Raw genomic sequence first — 22,908 nt, 5'->3', positions numbered from 1 at the left:
TAAACTAAAGTACCAAAAATAAAAAACACTAAATTACAGAAAATAATCAGCCAATCGGATTGAGCTCGCATTCTATTGGCTGTTCCAATCAAAGTAGGGTGATCTTCAAGAGGTTAGTGTTAGGTTTTATTAAGGGGGGATTGGGTGGGTTTTAGAGTAGGGTTGGGTGTGTGGGTGGTGGGTTTTAATGTTGGGGGGTTGTATTTCTTTTTTTTTTCAGGTAAAAGAGCTGATTACTTTGGGGCAATGCCCCGCAAAAAGCTCTTTTAAGGGCTATTTGTAATTTAGTATAGGGTAGGGAATATTATTATTTTGGGGGGATTTTTTATTTTATTAGGGGGCTTAGATTAGGTGTAATTAGTTTAAACTTCTTGTATTTTTTTTTTATTTTCTGTAATTTAGTGTTTTTTATTTTTGGTACTTTAGTTTATTTAATTTAATTGTATTTAATTTTAGCTAATTATAGTTAATTAATTTAATTTATTTAACGATAGTGTAGTGTTAGGTGTAATTTTAACTTAGGTTAGGATTTATTTTACAGGTAAATTTGTACTTATTTTAACTAGGTAGTTATTAAATAGTTAATAACTATTTAATAACTATTGTACCTAGTTAAAATAAATACAAACTTGCCTGTAAAATAAAATAAATCCTAAAATAGCTACAATGTAATTATTAATTATATTGTAGCTATCTTAGGGTTTATTTTAGAGGTATTTAGTTTTAAATAGGAAAATATAGTAAATATATTTAGATTTATTTAAATAATATTTAAGTTATGGGGGTGTTAGGGTTAGACTTTATTATAGTGGCGGCAGTGTAGGGGGGCAGGATAGGGGTTAATATATTTAATAGGCTATGTGGGCTATGGCGGTTTAGGGGTTAATATTAGCATAGGTTTATGGAGTTGTGGGCTATGGTGGTTTAGGGGTTAATACTAGAATATGTTTATTGCGTTGTGGGCTATGGCGGTTTAGGGGTTAATACTAGAATAGGTTTATTGCGTTGTGGGCTATGGCAGTTTAGGGGTTAATAAATTTATTATTAGTAGTGAGAGGGGGGATTGCGGATATAGGGGTATACGTGTCAGGCTTATTTTTGGGAGGCGTGTTAGACAGTTACGGGAGATTTAAAATTTTCTTTACTTTTCTTAGACGCCAGCAGTTTCTAAAGTGCCGTAAGTCCCTGGCGACTCCAGAAATTTGTACTTACGCTCATTTCTGGACATCGCTAGTTTATCCGACTTACGGCACTTAGGAAATGCCAGCACCCTATATGTAATACTCCCATGTGCAAGGTGAAATTACGGGCGAAGCAGGTTTCCACGCTTGTGCCGAAACCTGAGCCGTATATTTGATCGCGCCCTATATGTTTAGCCCCCGTAAAGGGTTAAACAAAATGGCAAAGTATTGTTCAGGAGCCACACTGAACTGCAGGTCTCGAGTGGAAACTGGCGCTGAGCCAAACAGCAGCACTAATCACATGACTTAGCTGTAAAACTAGAACTGCAGGTCAGACCAGAAGTGCCCTGCAACTCCAGAGTTTTACTGTAATTATTTGTTAAACCCCTTTGTTATCTGATCTTTTAATATCGAATGTTAATTCAGTATAATGGTATTGCTACTTACTGGAATACTGTTGCTCTATAGATTTATGACGTTTTACAGTATAGTATATTTAACATTAAAGTAGGGTTGCCAACTGTTCTCCACAAAAATACTGGACAACCTGTAGGTGACTGGACACAAGTGATAGGTGTGGGTCACACAATGGCACCTCCCAAATCTCTACCTTAGGTCGGGTCCCACCTTTGACCCCAACATGTATATTGTTCCCATCTGAGCAATCATTTTGATTGGCTGCTAATAACTTGCATATAAATCATGTTTCCTCTTTGGCTACATACACTGATAGGAGAACACACCGAGCGGTTATGTAATATCATCCTGACAGCCAGTAACACCTTTTTAACCCCCCCTGGCAGCCAGTAACACACAGAATAGTGCCGCGCAGTATCACTTCTTTCAGAGCCATATTTGTAATAATTAGAGGCATAGGAGACCTTTACATTTAACTGACAGGGACTTTAAAAATAAAACTGTCCAGTATTTTGTGTAACTTTTACTGGCCAGACTGCTAAATACTGGATTTTCTTTTATGATTCAGATAGAGCATATCATTTTAAACAACTTTGCAATTTAACTTCTATTATAAAATGTGCTTCATTCTCTTAGTATCTTTTATTGAAGAAGCAGCAATGAACTAATGGGAGCTAGCTGAACACATTGGGTGAGCCAATGACAAAAGGCATAAATGTGCAACCACCAATCAGCTGATAACTCCCAGTAGTGCATTTGCGCTCCTGAGCCTACCTGTATATACTTTTCAACAAAGGATACCAATAAAACAAAGCAGATTAGCTCTCTGCCTTTTTTTCCTTCCTGTTCATTATATACACTGTGTGCTTTCCAGTTATTCCTTACCCTTATCTCTTCCTGTCTGCCATGCCTCTGTCACTTGTGCATCTGCTTGTAATATAACCTATGCCCTGTTTTCTACTAGCATTTACATAGCATGACATCCTAACCTATAAATTAGTCAATGTATATACCTTTTCTATATCTGAATAAGTATTCTATATGTCCATATCTAAATGCACATTAACTGTGTGTGCGCCTACATTTATACACGCTCGTTATAAAAACAAATACTGAGTACAGTCTTTGGCATATATATTTAATATTTGCACTAGTACATGCTGATTGATGTTAAAACTGTATATGGGCATTTGTCTATATTCATAAGCACTATTTATACACATCTATCATTTCCAACACACTCGTTAAACCTTTCCCTTTTTATGGACCTAAATGCTCAAATACAGTTAAAAATGGTATGTTCTGATCTTTTACTGCCTATGTTTAAATGTGACAGCGCCTGTTTTTGTATTGCAGTTTATTTCCTTATTACCTGTAGATGTATACTCCTCCCCTTTGCTTTGTCACTGCTTTTCTGCATTCCCTTTTCCACTCCTTGTTTTTAATCTCATTATTCTGGGTCATTTTCTGAGAAAGCCACACATTTTTGTATTGTAGGGCGTTTCTGGTTGTAGACATACAACCTGCCCCACCTACCCTTTAAGAAATACTCAAGTTACACTTCATATGCTGAGCTAGCTGCAGTTCAACCTGTCTTACCTGTCAGATCCTCGCTCTCTCCTCTCACTGAGACCTGACAGGCTGATTGCACTGTGCTCAAAAAAGCTATCACTGTTTACTCTTTCAAGCAACACAGCGTGGAAAAATGGCACTGAACCAGGGCAATTGTGCAGCAGCCAGCTCAAAAGATGCGAATGGTGAAAAGCCCAGGAAAGTAGCCATCATCACTGGCATTACTGGTCAGGATGGGTCTTACTTGGCTGAATTTCTTTTGGAAAAAGGTTACGAGGTGCATGGTATTGTTCGACGATCAAGTTCTTTCAACACAGGGAGGATTGAGCATCTGTACAAGAATACGCACGCTCATACAGAAGGAAATATGAAATTGCACTATGGTGACCTTACGGACAGCACGTGCCTAGTTAAAATAATAAACGAAGTGAAGCCTTCTGAAATATACAACTTAGGAGCGCAAAGCCACGTCAAAATTTCCTTTGATCTTGCTGAGTACACTGCTGATGTTGACGGAGTTGGCACGTTACGTCTTCTTGATGCCATAAAAACCTGCGGCCTTATTGACTCTGTGAAATTTTACCAGGCCTCAACAAGTGAATTGTATGGCAAAGTTCAGGAAATCCCACAAAAGGAAACAACACCTTTTTATCCTAGATCTCCATATGGTGCAGCCAAGCTCTATGCCTACTGGATTGTGGTGAACTTCAGGGAAGCTTACAACCTTTTTGCTGTTAATGGAATACTTTTCAACCACGAGAGTCCACGAAGAGGGGCAAATTTTGTAACCCGAAAAATTAGCCGTTCAGTAGCAAAGATTCACCTCGGACAGATGGAGTGTTTCAGCCTTGGAAATTTGGATGCCAAACGAGATTGGGGTCATGCCAAGGACTACGTTGAGGCAATGTGGCTGATGCTGCAAACAAATGAGCCTGAAGACTTTGTCATATCTACTGGGGAGGTCCACAGTGTCCGTGAGTTTGTTGAGAAAGCTTTTAAGCACATTGGAACAACTATTGTGTGGGAAGGCAAGAATGAAAATGAGGTGGGCCGCTGCAGTGAAACCGGCAAAATCCATGTGAGAGTCGATCACAAGTACTACAGACCCACTGAAGTAGAGTTCCTCCAAGGAGACTGCAGTAAAGCAGCTGAGAAATTGGGCTGGAAGTGCAAAGTTACCTTTGATGAACTTGTAAAGGAGATGGTAGATGCCGATGTGGCGCTTATGAAGTCAAATGCAAATGCATAAATATGGATAGGCGCGCAACAGTACAGCCTGCCAGAGTTACTCTGTATCTTTATCTACAGACACCGCCAAGTAACTACTCCCCCACATAATTCTATCCATCATTATATATTTCTCCATTACACCTGATCTTGCTGCCATATGATTTCTATTATACTGTATTATATTATACTTTTTTGCACACACATTCATTTACTGTTACATTTATTTTACACTTTAAGGGCTTTTATTCAACCATTTTTAACATAATATTTTTTTCCAACAAATCTTTATTGAAGAAATTAAGAGGAAACATATCAAATCTGTGCTCTCAATGACAATAAAGAAGGTAAGAGAATGACACGCGGGTCACACGATACCATTACAGATGGCAGGTTTACTCCAATTAAACATACAATTACCAATCAGTGGCCTGTGACAACATTAACAAGTAACTTTATGCAATTGTATCAGGACAACTGTTGTGAAATAAATTGGTAATCAACTATAGTTTCAGAATTTCTATAATTATTGATTTGTGTATCTTGTTATTTTGTAGGCAATTCATGTGCTATCTTCTTTCTTATTAAATCGCATTTCTATGAATATACTAGTTTGTGTTGTTTTTAGCTTTAAAGGGACAGTCAACACTAAAATTCTTATTATTAAAAAAGGTAGATAATGCCTTTACTACCCATTCCCCAGCTTTGTACAACCAAAATTGATATATGAATATACTTTATAACATTCAAACCTCTAAATTTCTGCCTGTTTCTAAGCCACTATAGACAGCCTCTTAATCACATGCTTTTTTATTTGCTTTTCACAAAAGGAGACTGCTAGTTCATGTGGGCCATATAGATAACATTGTACTCACGCCCGTGGGTTCTGCTCAACACAGCTAAAATGCAAGTCAATAGATAATAAATAATCACGTTATAAGGGGGCAGTCAGCAGAGGCTTAGATACAAGGTAATCACAGAGGTAAAAAGTGTATTAATATAACCATGTTGGTTGTGCAAAACTGGGGAATGGGTAATAAAGGGATTATCTATCTTTTTAAACAATAACATTTTTTGAGTTGACTGTCCCTTTAATTCAAACTAGAATATCTATCTATCTTTAGTAAAGCACTAAACACCATGTAATTAAAAAACATTTCTTTTGCCTTGCTATAGAATAACTTACCAGCCAAATCTAAACATGTTTAAAAAGAATTAAAACTGTGTTTGCTGTGAAAAAAACAAAGCAGATTAGATAACAGAAATAAATCAGAAATTTGTTCAAAATTGTATGCTTTATCTGAATCATGAATGTTTAATTTTGACTTTACTGTCCCTTTAACAGGGAAATAAAAGTCAAACTTAAACTTTCATGGCTAAGCTAGAGTATGTAAGAGACTTTTACATCTATTACATATATTACCTGTTTACTTGTTCTCTTGGTGTCCTTTGTGGAAAAGCATACTTAGGTAGGCTCAGGAGCAGCACTGCACTACTGGGAGCTAGCTGGTGATTGGTGGTTATACACATATAACTCTTGCCATTGGCTGACCAGATGTGTTTAGCTAGCTCCCAGTAGTGCATTGCTGCTTTGGAGCTGACTTAAACTATGTGTTTAATCTATTTGCAGCGTTAAACATAATTAGATGCAACCAATAGTGCAATAGTAACATGCTCTAACACAGAGCATTTCCATGGATGTCCCTTTAAAGGGCTATAAGTAAAAATATTATTGTATTTAAAAGGCAAGTACAGTGCAAAAATCACATGCATGCCATTTTAGCTCTGAACATGCAATGCTATGTGTTTAACCACCAAAAATGGGTTAAACACATAGTTAAAGTCCCACTCTGAAAGTGTAGAGAACTGCTGATTCTGAGCAGAAAGTTAGAACTAATCATTTACTCACTGCTTATTTACTCACTGGCACAAACACATAGACTTACAGGGTCACTGGTGCTAAAATTACATGCACAAATAGTGTCCCTTTAATAAGTTTAACTGCACCTCTGCAAAATGTGCCTTTAAGAAAGGGTTATGTCACCCTGGAATGTTGTTCTTGGTTTTTATGCACATTTTAGAAAAGAAAAAAAAACATAAAATATATATTTAGATTCTTTTCACTACCTTATTAGCTGCTCAAACAAATGTAATGTTTCAATAATGAAGATGGTTTTGAAATCATAAGGCACATGTCTGTTACTGATTGGTTGATGTAAAATACAGCAGCCCTATTTATCCTGTGGTTCCTGGCAAACGCTCTGTATATAGAAACCTTATGGAAAATAAAAGAGGTTTATGAGAATTGAGAGGTTGGATTCCAACCTCACTAAACTATCCTATAATAGACTTTATACATTGTAGTTAATATGTAGTTTCCAAAGCAACAGACTTAGCAATATCTGTCAATGGAAAAAAGGTATTTACTTACTTACTAGCATCTTGTGTACTATTTAAAGGAACAAACAAAAACAAAAAAAAACAATTCTTTCATGATTCAGATAGAATATACAACTTTAAACAACTTCCTAATTTTCTTCTCTTATCAAATTATCTTTGTTTTCTTGTTATCCTTTGTTGAAAACAAGGAAGGCAAATTTATGTCTATAGCACTATATGCCAGCAGTTTTTCAACAATGTTATGCATTGGCAAGAGATGGCAGCACGATTTCTTGTCATCTAGTGCTGCAGAGATGTGCACACTACATAGATATCTCTTCAACAAAGAATAACAACAGAACAAACACTTCATATGTCCAAAACGAAACTGGCACTAATATTAATTTTTGAAACAGAAAACAGCAGAAACCCAGCACAAATGAATGGTATATTTTTATTCACATTTTAAAAACATGGAGTGCCAACTTAACGCAGCTGAGGCGAATTGGATGGCGGGTTACATAATTTTCACTGAAAAAAAACCAAAATGTTATAACTAAAAAACCAAAGCAGCACAAATAAAACTTTTAACGGTACAACCCGGCACAAACATAGTACTAACTAACCAGCCCAGTTTTATGTGTTTTGGCTGTTGTAGGGGGGCGTGCGTGACCTTTGGTGACCTTTATTTAATCTGTAATAACTCAAAAAACAATTGCTATTATCTTAAAAATAAAAGCAGCACAAATCTTAATTTTTGTGGCACAAACGTAGCACTAACGAAGCACTAACGAAACACAGCAGATTTTTTATTTGTGCTGATTGTAGGGGCCAGCTTTCCTCCCTTCAATATAAATGTCTCAGGTTTCTCACAGTGAAACTGGGCACTTCCTTGCCATACTCTGACTTCATCCACTGACCACCCTAACAGATGTGTAAACTACACTTAACTGCTTCTTGGTCCTACCTAGCAGCCAGGGGGCTCGCAAATGAAAACAGAGTGGATTATCTCTATAAATAGCCAATCCTACTAAGTTAACAAGGCTCATACAAGATTGTTCCGTTATTTAAACTAATATATTTTCTTGATTAATTTGATTGTTTACACATAGAGGCACCAGTATCTATCTGTCTGTCTATCTATCTGCCTGTCTATGTATATAATAGCGAAGATGTGCACTCTCACAACTGCCAGGGTGCTAGTAGGCATCAATACTAGTACAGAAAAAACTTGCACTCGCTGGAACTTTTCAATAAATCTTTACTGTGATTGCAACGTTTCGGGGATAATGTATCCCCTTCCTCAGACCCCTTACCTAGACACATAAAATTTTACTAGCCTGGTGGCATTATGAAGTAGCCGGGTGGCATTATGAAGTAGCCGGGTGGCATTATGAAGTAGCCGGGTGGCATTATCAAGTAGCTGGGTAGGCGCAGTGTAATATTTCTTAATATATCATTTTCTGCTATGCAAAGCACAAATTAATTGCATAATTTAACATAAATGTACTTAAGGATAATCTTTGCAATACAATTTTTAATTTTTTTATATTCCCTAAATTTAGCCTAATATTGGCTAAAATTTTAGCCGGGTGGTAAGTAAAATCAGCTGAGTGGTGCACCTGCTAAAAAGGTGCTGGGGAGAACATTGTATATATGTAATAGTTTAAAGTCAGGGAACATCAAACGGATCCCATTAAAAGAATTATGTCCCTTTTGGCTTTCCAGGTTCTCAGACATTGGGCTCCATGTACGAAGCAGCGAAAGCTGCTCCGGAGCCTTTGCGGGGCAGGTTCGCATATGCAAGCCTGCTTCCCGCAATGTAAGAAGCAGCGGTCATTAGACCGCTGCTTCCTACACCCTACGCCACCTCTTAGGTGGCGAAGCAAAATCACTGAGAGCACGGTGATTGACAGCCCCTTCAGTCGCGTGATTGGTCGCGCGATTGAAGGGGCGGGCATTACACACTCCGATGAGTGTGTAATGATACATACGGGCAAGCGGATCAACAGATCCGCTGCCCGTGTGTAGCGAAGGCGGGCGGACAGCTTCGCGAGTTAAGATGCTGTCCATCCGCCATATAGTACATGGTGCCCATTGTTCTCACTGATTTGAAACAAGCTTTGTTATACAATGTTGCAAAACACTGCTGCCATAGATTACTAAAGACAAGTGCAGACACCTGAGCTCTTATGAGCCTACCTAGTTTTACTCTTCAATAAAAGATACCAAAAGAATGAAGCATTTGATAACCAAAGTAAATTGGAAATTTGTTTAAAATTGCTTGCTCTATTCGAATCGTGAAAGTTGAATTTTGACTTTACTGTATAGATTTTCTACAAAAAGTAAGATGCTCCAGCATGAGTCTACAGTTATGTGCATTAGTAATATATCAGGTTATTCCTACCGAGGAGGACAGGCAATTCTATAAATTAATCAAAAAGAGTAAGGATAATATCACATCTTGGTTTGTTGTTCCTAAGGATTAGCTCAGCAGTGTATTCCGCTTCTGTGGGCCTCCATTACATATGCAGTGTCGGCCGCAAAATCCTCTGCCGCAATTTTTACTCCCATAGGCTAACATGGGACCGCGTCGTAAATCGGTATCCAATATCCAGCGCAAGGCCTTACGTGGCGAAAATGGAGAAATCTTACTCCATTTTTACCTCGCCATAAAAGGCAGCCGTAGCAGGCCTTGCGATGAGTATGGGAGCACCGTAACTCCCGAAAATACCTGCAAAAATAAACTAACACCTAACGCATGCGCAATGTCTATCTACCTGTCAACCGCAATCCCCCACCGCAATAACTAATAAAGTCTATTAACCCCTATATCCGCCATCAAACCCACACTGCAAGTAATAACTCAATTATTAACCCCTAAATACGCTAACTCCAACATCGCAAACTACCTCTTAAAACGATTAACCCTTAATCCGCCATTAACCCACAACGCAGTATTAACCCCTAAACCGCCATAGCCCACATAGCCTATTAAATGTATTAACCCCTAATCTGCCGCCGCCAACGTCGCCGCCACTATAATAAAGTTATTAACCCCTAAACCTAAGTCTAACCCTAACACCCCCCGTAACTTAAATACTGTATTATTTAAATAAATCTAAATATAATTACTATTATTAACTAAATTATTCCTATTTAAAACTAAATACTTACCTATAAAATAAACCCTAAGATAGCTACAATATAATTAATAATTACATTGTAGCTATTTTAGGATTTATTTTTATTTTACAGGCAACTTTGTATTTATTATAACTAGGTACAATAGTTATTAAATAGTTATTAACTATTTAATAGCTACCTAGTTAAAATAAATACAAATATACCTGTAAAATAAAACCTAACCTAAGTTACAATTACACCGAACACTACACTATCATTAAATAAATTAAATCATTCTATCAGCCAATCAGAATTAAGGTAGGAAAAATCCTATTGGCTGATGGAATCAGCCAATAGGATTGAGCTTGCATTCTATTGGCTGATTGGAACAGCCAATAGAATGCAAGATCAATCCTATTGGCTGATTGGATCAACCAATCGGATTGAACTTCAATCCGATTGGCTGATTGCATCAGCCAATAGGATTTTTCCTACCTTAATTCCGATTGGCTGATAGAATTCTATCAGCCAATCGGAATTGAAGGGACGCCATCTTGTCTTCAAGATGGAGCCGCTCCTCGTCGGATGGAAGAAGATAGAAGATGCTGCTTGGATGAAGACTTCTGCCCGGCTGGAGGACCTCTTCTGCCCGGATCAGATGAAGACTTCTGCCCGGCTGGGTGAAGACGGCTCAAGGTAGGGTGATCTTCAAGGGGTTAGTGTTAGTTTTTTTTAAGGGGGGATTGGGTGGGTTTTAGAGTAAGGTTGGGTGTGTGGGTGGTGGGTTTTAATGTTGGGGGGGTTGTATTTCTTTTTTTACAGGTAAAAGAGCTGATTACTTTGGGGCAATGCCCCGCAAAAAGCCCTTTTAAGGGCTATTTGTAATTTAGTAAAGGGTAGGGAATTTTATTATTTTGGTGGGCTTTTTTATTTTATTAGGGGGCTTAGATTAGGTGTAATTAGTTTAAACTTCTTGTAATTTTTTTTATTTTCTGTAATTTATTTTATTTTATTGTATTTAATTTTAGGTAATTGTAGTTAATTAATTTAATTTATTTAATGATAGTGTAGTGTTAGGTATAATGGTAACTTAGGTTAGGTTTTATTTTACAGGTATATTTGTATTTATTTTAACTAGGTAGCTATTAAATAGTTAATAACTATTTAATAACTATTGTACCTAGTTAAAATAAATACAAAGTTGCCTGTAAAATAAAAATAAATCCTAAAATAGCTACAATGCAATCATTAATTATATTGTAGCTATCTTACGGCTAGATTTAGAGTTTGGCGGCCAAAGGGGTGCGTTAGCTACACGTGCTTTTTTTCTCCCGCACCTTTTAAATACCGCTGGTATTTAGAGTTCACAGAATGGCTGGGTTTTCAGTGCGTTAGGCTCCAAAAAGGGAGCGTGGAGCATAATTTAACGCCACTGCAACTCTAGATACCAGCGGTGCTTACGGACGCGGCCAGCTTCAAAAACGTGCTCGTGCACGATTCCCCCATAGAAAACAATGGGACTGTTTGAGCTGAAAAAAAACCTAACACCTGCAAAAAAGCAGCGTTCAGCTCTTAACGCAGCCCCATTGTTTCCTATGGGGAAACACTTCCTAAGACTGCACCTAACACCCTAACATGAACCCCGAGTCTAAACACCCCTAACCTTACACTTATTAAGCCCTAATCTGCCGCCCCCGCTATCGCTGACCCCTGCATATTATTATTAACCCCTAATCTGCCGCTCCGTACCCCACTGACACCTACATTATAGCTATGTACCCCTAATCTGCTGCGCATAACACCGCCAACCCCTATATTATATTTATTAACCCCTAATCTGCCCCCCTCAACGTTGCCTCCACCTGCCTACACTTATTAACCCCTAATCTGCTGAGCGGACCGCACCGCTACTATAATAAAGTTATTAACCCCTAATCTGCCTCACTCCCGCCTCAATAACCCTATAATAAATAGTATTAACCCCTAATCTGCCCTCCCTAACATCGCCGACACCTAACTTCAATTATTAACCCCTAATCTGCCGACCGAATCTCGCCGCTACTGTAATAAATGGATTAACCCCTAAAGCTAAGTCTAACCCTAACACTAACACCCCCCTTAATTAAATATAATTTAAATCTAACGAAATAAATTAACTCTTATTAAATAAATTATTCCTATTTAAAGCTAAATACTTACCTGTAAAATAAACCCTAATATAGCTACAATATAAATTATAATTATATTATAGCTATTTTAGGATTTATATTTATTTTACAGGTAACTTTGTATTTATTTTAACCAGGTACAATAGCTATTAAATAGTTAAGAACTATTTAATAGCTAAAATAGTTAAAATAATTACAAAATTACCTGTAAAATAAATCCTAACCTAAGTTACAATTAAACCTAACACTACACTATCAATAAATTAATTAAATAAAATACCTACAATTATCTACAATTAAACCTAACACTACACTATCAATAAATTAATTAAATACAATATCTACAAATAAATACAATGAAATAAACTAACTAAAGTACAAAAAATAAAAAAGAACTAAGTTACAAAAAAATAAAAAAATATTTACAAACATTAGAAAAATATTACAACAATTTTAAACTAATTACACCTACTCTAAGCCCCTTAATAAAATAACAAAGCCCCCCAAAATAAAAAAATGCCCTACCCTATTCTAAATTACTAAAGTTCAAAGCTCTTTTACCTTACCAGCCCTGAACAGGGCCCTTTGCGGGGCATGCCCCAAAGAATTCAGCTCTTTTGCCTGTAAAAAAAACACATACAATACCCCCCCCCAACATTACAACCCACCACCCACATACCCCTAATCTAACCCAAACCCCCCTTAAATAAACCTAACACTAAGCCCCTGAAGATCTTCCTACCTTATCTTCACCATGCCAGGTTCACCGATCCGTCCTCGGAAGTCTTGATCCAAGCCTCGGAAGTCTTGATCCAAGCCCAAGCGGGGGGCTGAAGAGTGACGTCCATCCTCGGGCTGAAGTCTGGATCCAAGCGGCGGCTGAAGAAATCCATCATCGGGCTGAAGTCGGAAGTCCATCATTGGGATGAAGTCTTCTATCAAGCAGCATCTTCAATCTTCTTTCTTCCGGAGCGGAGCCATCTTCTTCCCAGCCGACGCGGATCCATCCTCTTCTAACGACGCCTACTAGCCGAATGACGGTTCCTTTAAATGACGTCATCCAAGATGGCGTCCGTCGAATTCCGATTGGCTGATAGGATTCTATCAGCCAATCGGAATTAAGGTAGGAAAATTCTGATTGGCTGATGGAATCAGCCAATCGGATTGAGCTCGCATTCTATTGGCTGATCGGAACAGCCAATAGAATGCGAGCTCAATCTGATTGGCTGACGTCATTTAAAGGAACCGTCATTCGGCTAGTAGGCGTCGTTAGAAGAGGATGGATCCGCGTCGGCTGGGAAGAAGATGGCTCCGCTCCGCTCCGGAAGAAAGAAGATTGAAGATGCTGCTTGATAGAAGACTTCATCCCGATGATGGACTTCCGACTTCAGCCCGATGATGGATTTCTTCAGCCGCCGCTTGGATCCAGACTTCAGCCCAAGGATGGACGTCACTCTTCAGCCCCCGCTTGGGCTTGGATCAACACTTCCGAGGCTTGGATCAAGACTTCCGAGGACGGATCGGTGAACCTGGCATGGGGAAGATAAGGTAGGAAGATCTTCAGGGGCTTAGTGTTAGGTTTATTTAAGGGGGGTTTGGGTTAGATTAGGGGTATGTGGGTGGTGGGTTGTAATGTTGGGGGGGGGTATTGTATTTTTTACAGGCAAAAGAGCTGAATTCTTTGGGGCATGCCCCGCAAAGGGCCCTGTTCAGGGCTGGTAAGGTAAAAGAGCTTTGAACATTTTTAATTTAGAATAGGGTAGGAGATTTTTTTATTTTGGGGGGCTTTGTTATTTTATTAGGGGGCTTAGAGTAGGTGTAATTAGTTTAAAATTGTTGTAATATTTTTCTAATGTTTGTAAATATTTTTTTATTTTTTGTAACTTAGTTCTTTTTTATTTTTTGTACTTTAGTTAGTTTATTTCATTGTATTTATTTGTAGATATTGTATTTAATTAATTTATTGATAGTGTAGTGCAGTGATTTTTAACCTTTTTTTTGCCGTGGCACACTTTTTTACATTAAAAAATCCTGTGGCACACCACCATCCCAAAATTTAAAAAAAAATCACACATTGTAGCCTAATACAGCATATATAATATACACATACACACAAACACACACATACTGTATGTATTGTGCTGTTATGCCATGCCTCCTACAAACTACCCCTGCACTGGGAGTAAAAAACAAGCAAAGTTTAAAAAATATGTCACACTGTTGTCAGTCTGCCGTGGCACACCTGAGGATCTCTCACGGCACACTAGTGTGCCACGGCACACTGGTTGAAAAACACTGGTGTAGTGTTAGGTTTAATTGTAGATAATTGTAGGTATTTTATTTAATTAATTTATTGATAGTGTAGTGTTAGGTTTAATTGTAACTTAGGTTAGGATTTATTTTACAGGTAATTTTGTAATTATTTTAACTATTTTAGCTATTAAATAGTTTTTAACTATTTAATAGCTATTGTACCTGGTTAAAATAAATACAAAGTTACCTGTAAAATAAATATAAATCCTAAAATAGCTATAATATAATTATAATTTATATTGTAGCTATATTAGGGTTTATTTTACAGGTAAGTATTTAGCTTTAAATAGGAATAATTTATTTAATAAGAGTTAATTTATTTCGTTAGATTTAAATTATATTTAATTTAGGGGGGTGTTAGTGTTAGGGTTAGACTTAGCTTTAGGGGTTAATCCATTTATTACAGTAGCGGCGAGATTCGGTCGGCAGATTAGGGGTTAATAATTGAAGTTAGGTGTCGGCGATGTTAGGGAGGGCAGATTAGGGGTTAATACTATTTATTATAGGGTTATTGAGGCGGGAGTGAGGTGGATTAGGGGTTAATAACTTTATTACAGTAGCGGTGCGGTCCGCTCGGCAGATTAGGGGTTAATAAGTGTAGGCAGGTGGAGGCGACGTTGAGGGGGGCAGATTAGGGGTTAATAAATATAATATAGGGGTCGGCGGTGTTAGGCGCAGCAGATTAGGGGTACATAGCTATAATGTAGGTGGCAGCGGTGTACGGAGCGGCAGATTAGGGGTTAAAAAATTTTAATAGAGTGGCGGCGATGTGGGGGGACCTCGGTTTAGGGGTACATAGGTAGTTTATGGGTGTTAGTGTACTTTAGAGCACAGTAGTTAAGAGCTTTATAAACCGGCGTTAGCCCAGAAAACTACTGTTTTTTTTCTGCTGCTGGAGTTTTGTCGTTAGATTTCTAACGCTCACTTCAGCCACGACTCTAAATACCAGCGTTAGAAAGATCCCATTGAAAAGATAGGATACGCAATTGACGTAAGGGGATCTGCGGTATGGAAAAGTCGCGGCTGGAAAGTGAGCGTTAGACCCTTTAATGACTGGCTCCAAATACCAGATGGCGGTAAAAACCAGCGTTAGGAGCCTCTAACGCTGGTTTTGACGGCTACCGCCCAACTCTAAATCTAGGCCTTAGGGTTTATTTTATAGGTAAGTATTTAGTTTTAACCCCTTAATGACCACAGCACTTTTCCATTTTCTGTCCGTTTGGGACCAAGGCTATTTTTACATTTTTGCGGTGTTTGTGTTTAGCTGTAATTTTCTTCTTACTCATTTACTGTACCCACACATATTATATACCGTTTTTCTCGCCACTAAATGGACTTTCTAAAGATACCATTATTTTCATCATATCTTATAATTTACTATAAAAAAAAATATAAAATATGAGGAAAAATTGAAAAAAACACACTTTTTCTAACTTTGACCCCCAAAATCTGTTACATATCTACAACCACCAAAAAACACCCATGCTAAATAGTTTCAAAATTTTGTCCTGAGTTTAGAAATACCCAATGTTTACATGTTCTTTGCTTTTTGTGCAAGTTATAGGGCCATAAATACAAGTAGCACTTTGCTATTTCCAAACCACTTTTTTCCAAAATTAGCGCTAGTTACATTAGAACACTAATATCTTTCAGGAATCCCTGAATATCCCTTGACATGTATATATTTTTTTTTAGTAGACATCCCAAAGTATTGATCTAGGACAATTTTGGTATATTTCATACCACCATTTCACCGCCAAATGCGATCAAATACAAAAAATCGTTCACTTTTTCACAAATTTTTTCACAAACTTTTGGTTTCTCACTGAAATTATTTACAAACAACTTGTGCAATTATGGCATACATGGTTGTAAATTCTTCTCTGGGATCCCCTTTGTTCAGAAATAGCAGACATATATGGCTTTGGCGTTGCTTTTTGGTAATTAGAAGGCCGCTAAATGCCACTGCGCACCACAAGTGTATTATGCCCAGCAGTTAAGGGGTTAATTAGGGAGCTTTTAGGGAGCTTGTAGGGTTAATTTTAGCTTTAGTGTAGTATAGTAGACAACCCCAAGTATTGATCTAGGCACATTTTGGTATATTTCATGCCACCATTTCACCGCCAAATGCGATCAAATTGAAAAAAAAGTTAAATTTTTCACAATTTTAGGTTTCTCACTGAAATAATTTACAAACAGCTTGTGCAATTATGGCACAAATGGTTGTAAATACTTGTCTGGGATCCCCTTTGTTCAGAAATAGCAGACATATATGACTTTGGCGTTGCTTTCTGGTAATTAGAAGGCCGCTAAATCCTGCTGCGCCTCACACGTGTATTATGGCTAGCAGTGAAGGGGTTAATTAGGGAGTTTGTAGGGAGCTTGCAGGGTTAATTTTAGCTTTAGTGTAGAGATCAGCCTCCCACCTGACACATCCCACCCCCTGATCCCTCCCAAACAGCTCCCTTCCCTCCCCCACCCCACAATTGTCCCCGCCATCTTAAGTACTGGCAGAAAGTCTGCCAGTACTAAAATAAAAGGGTTTTTTAAAAAAAATAAAAAATGTTTTTAGCATATTTACATATGCTAGGGTGTAGGATCCCCCCCTTAGCCCCCAACCTCCCTGATCCCCCCCAAAACCGCTCTCTAACCCTCCCCTCTGCCTCATTGGGGGCCATCTTGGGTACTGGCAGCTGTCTGCCAGTACCCAGTTTGCAAAAAAAAGTGCTTTTTTTATTTTTTTGGGGCTTTTTTCTGTAGTGTAGCTTCCCCCCCCCACACAGACAAACCCCCACCACCTTGCTGATCTTTTTTTTTTTTTAAATATTTCGAAATTTATACATTTTTTATTAATTCATTTTCTGTAGTGTAGCGGTTCCCACCCGCTCCCTCCCCGTGCACGCGCCCGCCCCCGCCCTCCTGTGCACGCGCGCGCGTCCGTGCGCGCCCCTGCTCGTCCCCGCCCACGATCCCGCCCCCCCTGCACATAACCAGGGCCATCGATGGCCGCCACCCGCCTCCCGGTCCGGCTCCCACCCAACAGCGCAGGGAGCCACCGATCTCCGGTGCAGAGAGGGCCACAGAGTGGCTCTCTCTGCACCGGATGGCTACCAAAGGTTATTGCAGGATGCCTCCATATCGAGGCATCACTGCAATAACCGGAAAGCAGCTGGAAGCGAGCAGGATCGCTTCCAGCTGCTTTCCAAACCGAGGACGTGCAGGGTACGTTCTCAGGCATTAACTGCCTTTTTTTTGAGGACGTACCCTGCACGTCCTCGGTCGTTAAGGGGTTAAATAGGAATAATTTAGTTAATAATAGTAATTATATTTAGATTTATTTAAATAATATTTAAGTTAGGGGGGGTGTTAGGGTTAGACTTAGGTTTAGGGGTTAATAACATTATTATAGTGGCGGCGGCAGATTAGTGGTTAATACATTTAATAGGCTATGTGGGCTATGGCCGTTTAGGGGTTAATACTTGAATAGGTTTATTGCATTGTGGGTTAATGGCGGATTAAGGGTTAATCGTTTTAAGAGGTAGTTTGCCTGGGGGTTGGCGGATATAGGGGTTAATAGTTTAAATAGGCATATTGCGTTGTGGGGGGTTGTCGTTCTAGGGGTTAATACATTTAATATTAGTAATGAGAGAGGGGATTATGGATATAGGGGTTTAACGTGTCGGGCTTATTTTTTATGAGGCGTGTTAGACTTTTACGGGAGATTTGTTATTTTATTTACTTTTCTTAGGCGCCGGCAGTTTCTAAAGTGCCATAAGTCACTAGCAACTCCAGAAATTTGTCTTTACGCTCATTTCTGGACATTGCTAGTTTATCAGACTTACAGCACTTTAGGAACTGCTGGCGGGGTTTATGTAATACCCCCGATGTGCAAGGTGAAATTACGGACGGCGCAGGTTCCCACGCTTGCGCCGAAACCTGCGCCGTATATTTGATCGCGCCCGTGCTACCTTAGGCATTGGCAAATGTGCTATATGTATTGGAAATAAATGTTTAAACACGCTAACTTTAAGGAACATTAAAGGGACAGATTCATTAAAGGAATAATTCAGACAGAGCATGTCAATTTAAAAAAACAAAGAAAAAAAACTTTCTAATATAGTTCTATGATCAAATTTACTTTTTTTCGTATCTTTTGTTGAAAAGCAGGGATGTGCCTGGCAGCAGTTTTGATTTTTGTTTATACATTTGCAAGAGCACTAGATGGCAGCACTATTCCCTGCCATGTAGTGCCTCAGAAACCTACCTAGGTATCTCTTTAACAAAGAATATCATGGTAAAGAAGCAAATTTGATTATAGAAGTAAATTGGAAACTATTTTTAAGAATTATGTGTTCTGTCTGAATTTGTGGTTTTATATCCCTTTAAATGCAAAACTTTTACATCATAAATATATAAGAATAGATATCAAAATGTATACAGCCCCTCTGTTAATTACATACCCACCTCAGATTCCAATGGCTCCAGGCTTTCTGTTAGCCATACACACATCAGACCTCAGATGTAATACCTGGCCCTGCAGCCCCTCTGTCAGAAACATGCCCACATAAATCCCATATCCCTACTGCTCCTCTCAATCACACAGCCATACACACATCAGACCTCAGATGTAATACCTGGCCCTGCAGCCCCCCTGTCAGAAACATGCCCACATAAATCCCCTATCCCTACTGCTCCTCTCAATCACACAGCCATACACACACATCAAACCTCAGATGTAATACCTGGCCCTGCAGCCCCTCTGTCAGAAACATGCCCACATAAATCCCCTATCCCTACTGCTCCTCTCAATCACACAGCCATACACACATCAAACCTCAGATGTAATACCTGGCTCTGCAGCCCCTCTGTCAGAAACATGCCCACAAATCCCCTAGCCCTACTGCTCCTCTCAATCACACAGCCATACACACACATCAGACCTCAGATGTAATACCTGGCCCTGCAGCCCCTGTCAGAAACATGCCCAGATCAGACAAAATCACCTAGTCCTACTGCTTCTATCAATCACAAAACCACTTCAGAAAAAAAAACATTTGTCTTGCAGCCCCTCTGGTTGCCAAAAACCCACATAATAATTGATTCCAGCCTTGAATATGTTTAAAAAGGTACCTTTATTTTCGCTTCATGACAGGAATCTGACATGAAGCGAAAATAAGGGTCCCTTTTTAAACATATTTAATGTTGGAATCAATTATCATGCTTATGTTTGTGGAAGTGGACAATTCTGGGATTCGTGCCTCAAAAACTTTGGTGCTGTTTTACAAAATGTAACTTTGGACTGGCAAAAACCAACATCAAACAAGATCCCTATCCCTACAGCCCTTCTATCAGCCATACACTCACATTGAACCTCAGATCAGACCCCTGACATCTATCATCTACATATCAACCTCAGATTCCATGGTGCCCAACTTCTTTGTCAGCCATATCTTCACATCAGTTCAGATCCCTGGCCGGCAAAATGCCCACATGACACCAAACCTGTCAACCACAAATCCACATCAGACCAAACCCCTAAACCAACAGACCTTCTATCAGCCACACATACACATTAGACCTCAGATCAGACCCAAAACTGCACAGCCCATTTGTCAATAATATGCCCACAGCTGCCACAACCACATGGCCTTCAGCCCCTATGTCAAACACAAGCCCACATGATACCAATCCTCTTTTTCTGCAGTCCTTCTGCCAGCCACAAATCCATATCAGATAAGACCCCTAACCATGCAGCCTCTATCAGCCATAGGTTCACATTAGACTTCAAATCAGATCCCTGGCCCTGCAACCCCTCTGTCAGAAATGAACCAATATGAGATAAGACCTTTAACCTTACAGCCAATGTGTCAGCAATATACTCACATTAGATCTTAGATCAGCCCATCAGTCATCTACCTACTTATGGTATACCATGGTGCCCAGCCTTACTGTCAGCCACATCCACACATAAGAGCATATTTCTGGCTCTGCAGACCCTCTGTCAACAGCATGCCTATATCAGACAATACCGCAAACACTGCAGCCACAACACCACATTAGACCAAACCCCTAGAGCTGAAGCTGCTCTGTGAGCCACAAACCCACATCAAACCAAACCCCTGGAGCTGCAGCCCCTCTGTCAGCCACAAACTCACATCAAACTAAACCCCTGGTACTGCAGCCCCTCTGTCAGCCACAAACCCACATCAAACCAAACCCAGGCCCTACAACCCCTTTGTCTGTCACATTGCCACAACAAACCAAACCCATGGCTCTACAACCCCTCTGTCTGTCACAAATCCACATCAAACTAAACCCCAGGCCCTGCAACCCCTCTGTCAATCACAAACCCACATCAAACCAAAACCCTAGCCCTGCAACCCCTCTTTCTGTCACTAACCCACATCAAACCAAACCCCTGGTACTGCAACCCCTCTGTCTGTCAAAAACCCACATCCAACAAAACCCTGGCCCTGCCACCCCTCTGTTAGTCACAAACCCACATCAAACCAAACCCTGGCCCTGCAACCCCTCTGTCTGTCACAAACCCACATCAAACCAAACCCTGGCCCTGCCACCCCTCTGTCAGTCACAAACCCACATCAAACCAAACCCTGGCCCTGCAACCCCTCTGTCTGTCACAAACCCACATCAAACCAAACCCTGGCCCTGCAACCCCTCTGTCTGTCACAAACCCACATCAAACCAAACCCTGGCCCTGCCACCCCTCTGTCAGTCACAAACCCACATCAAACCAAACCCTGGCCCTGCAACCCCTCTGTCTGTCACAAACCCACATCAAACCAAACCCTGGCCCTGCCACCCCTCTGTCAGTCACAAACCCACATTAAACCAAACCCTTGGTCCTGCAACCCCTCTGTCTGTCACAAACCCACATCAAACTAAACCCCAGGCTAGGGCTCGGCGATATAGGAGGTAAAAAAAATTGCAATTTTGTAAAAAAAACAAAAAACCCTGCGATTGCAATTTAATCGCAATTCTCTTCAAAATTACTACAACACCTTAATTTTTCAATAAAAAGTTTATTTAACACTACAAAATCTTAATGTACATGTTTCTTAATGTCCAATACACTCTGGGAGCATAAACATACAAACTACATATGTGTATATATACAGTTGTATGCAAAAGTTTAGGCACCCCTGACAATTTCCATGATTTTCATTTATAAATAATTGGGTGTTTGGATCAGCAATTTCATTTTGATCTATCAAATAACTGAAGGACACAGTAATATTTCAGTAGTGAAATGAGGTTTATTGGATTAAAAGAAAATGTGCAATATGCATCAAAACGAAATTAGACAGTTGCATAAATTTGGGAACCCCAACAGAAATATTTCATCAATATTTAGTAGAGCCTCCTCTAGCAGTTGATAGATCAAAATGAAATTGCTGATCCAAACACAAAATTATTTATAAATGAAAATCATGGAAATTGTCAGGGGTGCCTAAACTTTTGCATACAACTGTATATACACTATATATACACAATCACATACACAGTTACACACAAACATATGTGTGTGTGTATATATATATATATATATATATATATTTATATATATATACAGTATATATATATATATGCACATACATATACACACACACATATATATACAATCACATACACAGTTACACACACATATAGGTGTGTGTGTGTGTGAGTGTGTGTATATATATATATATATATATATATATATATATAAATATATATATTCTTTTTTTCTTATTTTTTTAAACATTTTATCTTGACTGATAATGAGCCCTGCTCATGTGCAGGAATCCAATACAGGCATATAGCAGTAGGGGTGGGGGGGCTGCTCCTTTCAGAAATGCTGTGACTTGTGATATCAAATACATTGTAGATGCAGTTAACCCAGCAGCTAGCTAGCAGAGGAAACTGCAGTCCCTAGGGGGGTATATAAGTAAGTGGCTTTCTCTTCTCTTCAGTCTCCTCCATGGGCTCTGCTTTTAGACTTCTAGAGATTGATCAGCTGCTTATGAGATCACAAACAGAAAGTGAAAGTAAAACAGCCATTTTACAAATGTGTGCTAAAAGCAACCATTAGATGGAGCTGGTTTGCAAGAAATCACATACAAATCAATGCAGTACAGACACAGCTAAAGATTTTTATTTTTTTTAAAAATCGTGTACTCTCGCGGTTTTAAAACCGCAGTGATTAAAGGGACACTCAAGTCAAAATTAAACTTTCATTATTCAGATAGAGCATGCAATTTTAAACACCTTTCCAATTTACTTCCATTAACAAAATCTGCACAGTCTTTTTATATTTAAACTTTTTGAGTCACCAGCCCCTACTGAGCATGTGCAAGAATTCACAGCATATACGTATTTGCATTTGTGATTGGTACAGGGGGAGTGGAAATAGACATAACTTTTAAAATTGTCCGAAAAAAATCTACTAGTCATTTGAAGTTCAGACTAAGTGCTATTGCATTGTCTTGTTATCTTGCATTTGTTGATTATGCAAATCTACGGTG

The 22,908-nt window shown here is 39.1% G+C and overlaps 2 protein-coding genes across 5 annotated transcripts in view; one reads left to right on the top strand and one right to left on the bottom strand.

The window, feature by feature from the left end:
- REEP1 (receptor accessory protein 1) overlaps nt 1-22,908 on the bottom strand; it is a 324,551-nt gene that overhangs the window by 290,740 nt on the left and 10,903 nt on the right. The window lies entirely within an intron of this gene.
- On the top strand, nt 3,148-5,001 carry LOC128650363 (GDP-mannose 4,6 dehydratase-like). Its single transcript, XM_053704257.1, has one exon. The coding sequence runs from the start codon at nt 3,304-3,306 to the stop codon at nt 4,417-4,419; it is 1,116 nt and encodes a 371-aa protein (XP_053560232.1). The 5' UTR covers nt 3,148-3,303; the 3' UTR covers nt 4,420-5,001.

The sequence above is a fragment of the Bombina bombina genome, chromosome 2 (genome assembly GCF_027579735.1).
Source record: "Bombina bombina isolate aBomBom1 chromosome 2, aBomBom1.pri, whole genome shotgun sequence".
Classification (NCBI taxonomy): domain Eukaryota; kingdom Metazoa; phylum Chordata; class Amphibia; order Anura; family Bombinatoridae; genus Bombina; species Bombina bombina.
Note: the sequence above shows the minus strand (reverse complement) of the source record. Positions and strands in the feature narration are given on the sequence as shown.